We start from the raw sequence: 8,844 nt of genomic DNA on the forward strand, positions 1-8,844 counted from the left end.
TGGGTGTTTTTCTGAGCGGTTTGGGTCACAGGAGCGTTTTGTAGATTAGGTTGAAGTCTCTGGTTTCCCGTGTTAGGGAAAATGGACCACATGGCCAAGCCCCTTCTGTCTGTCAGCTGATACCTGGGTTTTGCTCTGGATCGTCTCTTCATGGTCACCAAATGCTTAGGCGACGGCTTCCCACAGAACAGGTTTGGGTGTGATGGACACCTCCAGCCTCCCCATGGGTGGACACGAGGAAGGGGCCCAGAGCGCCTCATGGCAGAGCCACACAGGACAATGGGGGCGGCTCCTGGCAGTCAGGAGGGCACTGCTGGTCCTGGACTTGCCTAGCTAACAGACACCTGCAGGCTGTTACCCGTGATGCCTCCAAATCATATGCATTAAGGGAGAGTGGAAAGGCGTCCAGATGTGCCCCCATTCAGTGTGCCCCTGACCATGCCAGGGGGATGAGTGTTGACAGGAACTCGGTCAGAGCCCTGAGGGCGGGCAGGGCCCCTGAGCCGCCTGGCTTCCTTAGCACGCACCTTGGCTTTGCAGAGAGCCCCCGGGCCTCAGCTGACCACAGGCATGTGAGCCAGCTCAAGAACACTACTGGGTGAAGCGAGAGGCACTGGGCTTGACCCTGCCCTCCCAGGGCCCGACCCTCCGGCTTGGAGAGTGGGTGCACAAGCATCCACCCAGCTCTGCTGGCCTTGCAGGGAGCTCCTAGATCTCCACCACTCTCAACGCAGGTGCTTCCAGCAGGTGGGCACACTGGGATTCCAAGCCTGGCCCTCAGCCTCAAAAGGCTGGACAGCTGTCTTTTCACAAAGAAAGCCCCAGGTAAGTGCCACTCTGCTGACTGAAGACCTGTGCCTGCGCTGCACAGCAAGCTGGCAGGGCTGCAGAGCTCCTCCAAGCAGCAGCTCCCGCTTTCATCTTCACTCATGGGATACGCGGCCGCCTCGGTTGGCGCAGCCGCATTAATGCCTTCAAGAGGAACAACGTCCACACGGACAAGGCAAAGGTGCAGACCCGGGCAGCCCTGCAGGTGGCCTTCGCTGCAGGCCCTGCCCCCCTGCCTGGCCACGCCAGCCGGCAGAAAGCTACACTGGAGGGGACACTGGAGGGACCACAGGCAGCCGGAGTTTAAAGTTTAGCAACAAACGCTTCCAGTCAAGCAAGCAAGCTGCGCATGGCCGCAGGAAGGCGCTCTGGGCAGGTGGGACCCCCGGCAGGTCTTCGCAGGCCCCTGAAGCTCCCGGAAGCTCCCTGACACTCGGGCATGCTTGGTGCAGATGTCACCACAGCCTCAGCGCTACATAAGCGAACAACCAACCAGGTGGCCGAGTCAGGAGGCTAACGTGGTTTCCTGCAAGTGCGGCATCGTAGAGCTAACTTACCAACTCTTTTAAAATAGAAATACAATTGTATAAATTAAAAATACATAACAGTTGTCAAAATTCTGTGTGAAGAATTATCAAGGTGACTTTAAAAGTAATAAAATTTCTTAAAATCATCCTTCTGTAAAACTTTTTGGGCCTGGGAAAGATGCCAGAAGAATTAATACTAAATTTAGATTAATTTTAGGAAAACAGTGATCTCAGGTCAAACATATATTTACAAAAGAACTGTTTGCCCAGAAGCTGAGGAGGCACAGGCTGCATTTGCATTTAGCGTTTAAAGAAAGGGGTTACATTTTGAAATACAAAATCTGACACCAAGTATCAACATTTGCAGCTACAGGCACTGGAGATGCTGGAGATGCACAGCTGGGAGCTCAGGTGTGTGCCACGAGGGAGCACGTGGACGCAAAAGGCTGCGGTGCCTGGGCAGGGAGAACCACAAAAAGCCACTGATGTACTGAGTGCCCTCGCGGGAGGTGGCCCTCCAGCCTGGCGGTGACTAGTGGCCATCAGACAACCAAAGCCTGCGACGGGACGATCACTTTACTAGCCTAAGCACTCAGGTCCCTGCAGGCCACGGCCCCCAGCCCCTGCCCGCAGGCCGCCGCCTAGAAGCCGATCCTGCCCCTGGTCATGGCGTAGCCCAGCTTGGCTTCGTTGTTGATGAAGGACGCCAGCCCCACGTAGGTCTCGATGAACAGGGGGCACTCCAAGGTCAGCACGCCAGTGGCTCTCCCTGGCAGAGGATGGTCTTTCTGGGCTTTTTTGACGGCTTGAATCAACAGAGCCTTGAAGCTTTCCAACTGGGAAAAGAGAACACTGAGCTCTAACCTTCAAGCACAAGGAGCCACCCACTGCCATGAAAACTTCGCTCAGACACCTGCATCCCCCCCAGACGCCACACATACTTGCCGAGCCCCTTTGCCCTCGCCTGTAGCAAAGGCCTGCCCAGCTGCACCCTGGCGCCCTCCACCAACCTTCACGCGGCTCACAGATGCACCAGATCTCACCACTGCACTCGCCTGTGCCCACAGCTCTGCCCCGAGCACCCGCTGCCTGTAGACGCCACGGGTTCTGCTCTGTAACCTAGTCAGTCCTTACCAGGTCTGCCAAGCTAGGGACAAGCCAGGGCCCCAGGCTGGGCCTGGCCATCGGGCTAGACCTGGATCTCAGGCACCCAGCCAGCCTGCCTCTCAGGTGAGCACAAGCCTGAGTGGCCTCCATCGAGCCTGGGCCCAGGGGGCAGCTGCCATCCCTGAGGCCCTTCCAGGCCCTTCTTCCAAGAATGACCAGCAGAGGCCAGGCTTGAGAGCCAGGGTTCTTAACCAGGACCCAAAGATTTCAGGGGGTCCATGAGCTTAAACGGAGAAAAATCAACTTTATTTTCTCTGACCTGTGATGTTGAATGTTGTAAAACGATCTGCTACTACGTTCTGAGAAGGGGTTCGTGGTTTTCACCTGACAAAGGGGTCCATGGAACAAAAAAGGTTAAGAACCCTTGCTCTAGAGCTACCTAGCTCAGTAGTCACCAGCCACACGGACCTGTTGAAATTACATTTTTTTTAAATTTAGTTTTTCAGTTTCACTGACTAGTGTGGCTTGAGGCTACCACATTGGACAGCACAGATACAAGACATTCTGTTAAAACAGTTCCAGATGGTGCTTTTGTTGCGTGTGCTCTTACTTGGCACAAGGACGCAGTCTTCTCGTCCGCATCCGCCATGGGGTGTTCAGTGAAAGTCGCGTAGGGCATGCTGGTGGACCAGGGGTTCCATCGGCTGAGGAAGGAGGGGCGGCTCTGCTTGTCCCACTGGACTCGAATCCCCACGCCTGCTCGCCTGACAGCGGAGGAAAAACGAGGCATTTTAAAAGCAGCCTCGGCAGTTAAAGAGCGTGATCCAAAGAAGGGGTCCATTTAAAAAAAAAGACCGATGGCATTCCACAGCAGCAGCTCACTGCGGGTGAGTGCTAAGAAGCCCCACACCTGCTTTCAAATCTGACACGCTAAGACCTTGTTTTGGTTAAACTGAACTCAGTCTTTACAAGCTGGTAACATCTAACAAATAATATAGAGAATATATTATAGACAATCTAGCTAAATAAGTGACATTTTTATAACTTTACATTCTTTTCCTTAATGTATTATTAAAGTTGGCTTAATTTCTCCAGCGCCTCTTAGCTTCCTGAATTCCCTACCAAATCTGTACTGGAAAAACTGTAAAATATATTGTTTAATTCACTTGACTACATTAACATGTAGATTTCTTAAATTTCAGGAAATTCTAAAGCAGGAGAATCAATTCTTGAAAGGCAGTCACAAAACGTTCTTTTGCAAGATATACAAATTTTAAGAGCTGCCCTACTTGTTTCTTCTAAAAATTAACCTGAGCAAAAACCGCCTTGATGGATGCCGTGTCTTTCCTGGCCTGGGATAAAATGGGGAGTGTGACCCTTGTCTGAAGAATGTACAAGCAGGGCTCCCCAGAATGATTCCTGGAATCTGTGTCAATCATTTTACCAAAGGCCTCGTTGCTGCACTCGGTGCCAAGTTCCTTCTAATGCACTCACTTGCCCAGAGGTCCCTGGCACCAGGTCTGCGAGACCTCATGCTGTGTTCTGAGGTCGCCTCCCTTTGCCTCTACAGAACGCTGTGTAATGGCCGGCACAGGGAGAGCACCCGGGGGCCTGCCTGGTAAAGGGGGCTGGCACAAGAATTGCAAAGTCGTCTTCAGCCCTCAAGTTCGCGGGTGCTGGGTCCTTGGAACAGACTTACTTGTTCAGTGATCTCGCTGGAAACTGGAATTCTCCGTAGGAGATGGTGTCCACCGCATTCAGCCCTATTCTCACCACCTGCTGGCACTGAAGGTTGATGAAGTCGTATTTACAGATGAGCAGGGACTGGTCGGTGACCAGCACCAGCCGCTCCTTCTCGTTGTTCCAGTGGTCGACCCTGCGTGCAAACGGGAAGGGTCTCAGGTCTTTGGACCACACTAAGGACAGCGGTCCTGGGTCAGCCACCCCAGGGCCCCGCCCTTGGGCCAAGGTCCATCAGGAAGGGCAGCGGGGCCACGCCGAGGGGAAGCCTGGGCGTTCCGCGGCGCCGGGGTCTGCCCGGCCACCGCCTCCAGCCAGGGGCCTCCCCGCTTACTCCGTGAGCAGCCACACGCCCTGGATCTCGTCGTCCTCCACGGGCCGCACCGCCGCGCGGATCTCCTCCACCGCCTGCTCGATGGTCCCGGGCTGCGGCGCGGGGTCGGAGTCAGCGCCGCCCGCGAACCCTCCGCGTCGGCCCCCGCGACCCGCGCCCCACGCCCCCCACCAAGGAGGCCGGGCCCCACGCCCCCCACAAGGGAGGCCGGGCCCCCGCGCCCCGCGCCCCCGCACCCCACCAGGGAGGCCGGGCCCCCGCGCCCCGCGCCCCCGCACCCCCGCACCCCACCAGGGAGGCCAGGCCCCCGCGCCCCGCGCCCCCGCACCCCACCAGGGAGGCCGGGCCCCCGCGCCCCGCGCCCCCGCACCCCACCAGGGAGGCCGGGCCCCTGCGCCCCGCGCCCCCGCACCCCACCAGGGAGGCCGAGCCCCAGCGCCCCCGCACCCCACCAGGGAGGCCGGGGCCCCGCACCCCCGCACCCCACCAGGGAGGCCGGGGCCCCGGGCCCCGCGCCCCCGCACCCCACCAGGGAGGCCGGGGCCCCGGGCCCCGCGCCCCCGCACCCCACCAGGGAGGCCGAGCCCCCGCGCCCCGCGCCCCCGCACCCCACCAGGGAGGCCGAGCCCCAGCGCCCCGCGCCCCCGCACCCGGAACACGAAGTACTCCTTGACGCGGGCGCGGCGCGTGGGGTCGTGGACGCTGAGCGGCCACAGGGTCTGGCGCAGCGGCCCCCCCCGCCCCCGCGCGGCCGCCGCCCGCCGCGCCCTCCTCGCCGGCCGCCAGCAGCGCCGTGGGGCTCGCGCCCGCCGAGTCCACCGAGTCCCGCAGCTGCAGCATCGCCGACCCCCGCCCGGCCGCAGCCCCGCTCGGGTCCCGCCCCCGGCGCCCGGCCCCGCCCGCACCCCCGGCCGCCGCGATTGGCCGCGCGGCGCCAGCCCCGCCCCAGGCCCCGCCCTAGGTTCCGCCCTCCTCCCCTCATGACTGGCTCTTTCCCGAGCGACTTTCGCAATTGGCTCCACTCCGCTGCCATTCACAATCTCCCCGCCCCTTATCGCGCCGGAAGCGGCCCCGCGCTCAGGTCCACTTCCTGTTTATGCGAGGGGGCAGGGGGCGGGGTTAGGCGGGTCGGCCCGGGGCGTTGCCGAGGAGACGCCGAGCGGCTCCTGGGCGCAGCCGAGCGCCCGCGGGAGCCGGGGTCGCCGGGGAGCCTGAGGGACGCTGCGGAGTGGGATCTGGGGCCGGGGTGAACTGGAAGTTTTTGCCTCGGGACCTGGCTCAGGGCAGCGCCGGGAAGCGGGCGAGCGGCGCGGCCGCGGGGAGGCTGCCCCCGCGGCGTCTTCAGCAGCTGGCGGCCCGGGGAAACCAGGCCGTACTGGTCTGGAGTGCGGCGGCTCTGGGGGGCTGTGGGGAGGACGAGGAGGACGCTGAGCTGAGGCCCTAGTGGGAGTGTGTGGCAAGCACAGCGAAGGGGCTGCGATTTTGCCCCCTCCAAGCGCGCGGGTCAGCCGGCCTGGTTCATGGTGCTGCCAGGAGACCGAGATTCCTGGTTCCCAGGCGACTCCCCTGAGTGCCGTTCCCTGCCCCCGGCCCCACAGGGGCAGGCATGTGCCGGGATGGGTGCCGCCCACGCAGTCACGGGAGAGGCCCCTGAGCCTGGGAGCCCGGCGCTCCCGGGCAGCCTGGGAGCAAGCTGGGGCTCTGGCCTGGAGGGCGAGATGTTACCGCCTGGCTCGGGGCTGCCGCAAGCACAGGCCTACCCTGAGCAAGTGATACCAAGCAAAAGCCTGTTCTTTCCTCCCGATGAGTCTTCAAAGCCAGTTCCTGAGACACGGGTTAAAAGGGAGTTTATATCCCACCCATCAGCCATGTGGGATCCAGGCCCCTTCTCGATTTAGAGGTGGAGTGGACATCGCCGTCTCAGTGTCCTCAGGAGGGAGGAATAAAATATGGATTAGAGTGGACTTATTGGTGTTCTATAGAATTATTGCGACTCTAGCAATGGAAGAAACTATCACTGATGTGGAGGCAGTGGCCATGGGAGTTGCTGAGGGCAGGGAGAGGGAGGAAGAGATGTGATGTGGGGCATTTTGGGGACTTGGCATTGTCCTGAGTGATACTGCAGGGACAGATGCAGGACATTATATATCCTGCCATAACCCACTGAATGGACTGGGAGAGAGAGTAAACTACAATGTAAACTATAATCCATGCTGTGCAGCAGTGCTCCAAAATGTATTCACCAAATGCAGTGAATGTGCCACAATGATGAAAGAGGTTGTTGATGTGGGAATCTCATATTTTTTAATGTAACATCTTGTGTGATCTATGTATCTTTAATAAAAAAGAAAATTAGAAAAAACTTAACAAAAGAAAAAAAAAAAAAACGGAATTTATTTTGTTTCACAAGCAAAAGAGCACAGTAAGCTTCATGGCCCAAAACTGCCTCCCCAATTTACTGAAATTCTAGTATTTTGAAACATCAGGATGCTAATGAGTAATTGGGGTGGGGTTTGCAGAGTTTCTTTCACTAATGAACATTAAGGGGCTGAGACAGAATGGGGATGGGGGGAGGGTGAGTTACAAAGTTACAGCCATTGTCAGAGATCAAGGCACCTGGGAGAGGGGGCTATGAAAACAAAGGTCACTTATAAGGTTTTTCATGCGGATAACAGGACGGTTGCATGGTCACGCTTTCAATAGAAATGTCCATATACAAAGGCCGAGCCGTCTGGAGTAATCATTAAAATGGCAGGTTTTTCAGTTGGAAGTCACCACATGCACAGGGTGAAGTCAGTCTAGCCAGTTTCAGTATTTTCAGATATTAACCCTTTTGGCTCATTTAAAAATCATCTATCTAATGTTTCAGTAATCATAATTATTTGTTAATTCTTAACCTTCGGTTACATGGCAGCCCCAGAAAGAGCAGTCGGGGCCTCATGGAGTGTGAGAGAGCGTGGGGGGTCTCCCAGTGAGGCAGGTTAGTATCGGGAAAGAGGGAAGGCTCTGGGACCCCGCAGGGAACGTGGCGGGCAGAGAACATGGCAGTAGAGAGCGTGGCTGTGAGACTCCGCCCGGAAACCTGCTGCTACTGACAAAGCCAGAAAGCCCCCAGTGAGCCCCTGGCCACGAGGTCCCATCTGGAACCCTTTCCAGGGTGAAGGGGAACCCCAGATATCTCCCAACATCAGGCCTCCTCACTGGCCTCTGAGAGCCAGCAGGTGCAGAAGTGAGGCGACCTGTCAGAACAGGAGACAGCTGGGCCCCCCAACTCTAGGCAGGGGGGCGAGGAGAGGGCATAAAGGGCCCCACGGGGCCCAAGCCGCATCTCGCCCTGTGCACGCGCACTCCTGTGTCCAGGCTGTGTGCTTATTTCTAGTCTTCTTTTTTCTTAATAAACTCTACTCCCTTGCCTACCCTATGGCGTGGCCTTAAATTCTTTTACGTGACATGAGCCAAGACCCTAGAAGCCAGAACCAGAGCCTTCCGCCGGCACCAGCAGCATCACACCCCGGACGGCAAGCAGCAGGCTCCCCGCTGGCTGAGACAGCAGTGCCCCCCAGAGCGAGAGGGGGCTGAAGGAGCGTAAGAGAAATCCCTGGCAGCCTGGAATCTGCAGTCATGAGGGGGGTGCCAGAAGAGGGGAGTTCACGGAACGTTCCAGACGGTGGCATCGGTTGAGTCTTAGGAGCGGATGCACCCTGAGTGTGAGGCAGGTTAGCGTAGAAACGCCCGTGCCCCGCGCGTGTACCGTCCCTTTTCTCGTTTCTTAATAAACCCTGTCCTCCCTCGCCTACCCTACAGCGTGGCCTTGAACTCCTTTATGTGACATAGCCACGACCCCGGAGCCCAGAACCAGAGCCTTCCCCTAACAAGTGGGAAGAAGAGCTTTGGACCGAAGGTGCAGGACCAAGAAATGGGAGGAGCGTTGGGTCCCCGGCCGCCGGCAGGCACAGGCCTGGCGAGAGCCCAGATGCTGGGGAAGTGGCAAGAGGACAGAAGAGGAGGGGGCCTGTTCTAGATAAACCCGCAGCGCCGCGTGGGTGGTGAACGAGCAACAAAAGCGCTCAGCTGAGACACTGCCCTCCACGCGCGCCTTGGAGGAGTGACGAGGTGGGATGACCGAATACCTGAAAGTCACCTGTTTCTCTCCCTGTTGCTAGGACACAAAGAAAAGAATTGTCTGTAAATCAGAAGGCAATGAAATGCAACCCTCTTTTTGGGCCAAATTCTGCTTTTGGTGGTCAAGAATATCCTGTTGAGGCAATGAAGTATGGAAACCAGCTTCAACCAGTTGGCCAGACCTGT

General features: G+C 58.0%; 1 protein-coding gene across 1 annotated transcript; it reads right to left on the bottom strand.

The window, feature by feature from the left end:
• Window positions 1–1,585: 1,585 nt before the first annotated feature.
• TPRG1L (tumor protein p63 regulated 1 like) lies at window positions 1,586–5,391 on the bottom strand. The gene is given in 6 exon segments (XM_058304591.2): window positions 1,586–2,191; window positions 3,073–3,226; window positions 4,162–4,338; window positions 4,537–4,628; window positions 5,187–5,273; window positions 5,275–5,391. Coding segments are annotated over 6 exon segments (807 nt in total). The 5' UTR covers window positions 5,377–5,391; the 3' UTR covers window positions 1,586–1,996.
• Window positions 5,392–8,844: the final 3,453 nt, after the last annotated feature.

Source organism: Dasypus novemcinctus, chromosome 9, assembly GCF_030445035.2.
Source record: "Dasypus novemcinctus isolate mDasNov1 chromosome 9, mDasNov1.1.hap2, whole genome shotgun sequence".
Taxonomy (NCBI): Eukaryota; Metazoa; Chordata; class Mammalia; order Cingulata; family Dasypodidae; genus Dasypus; species Dasypus novemcinctus.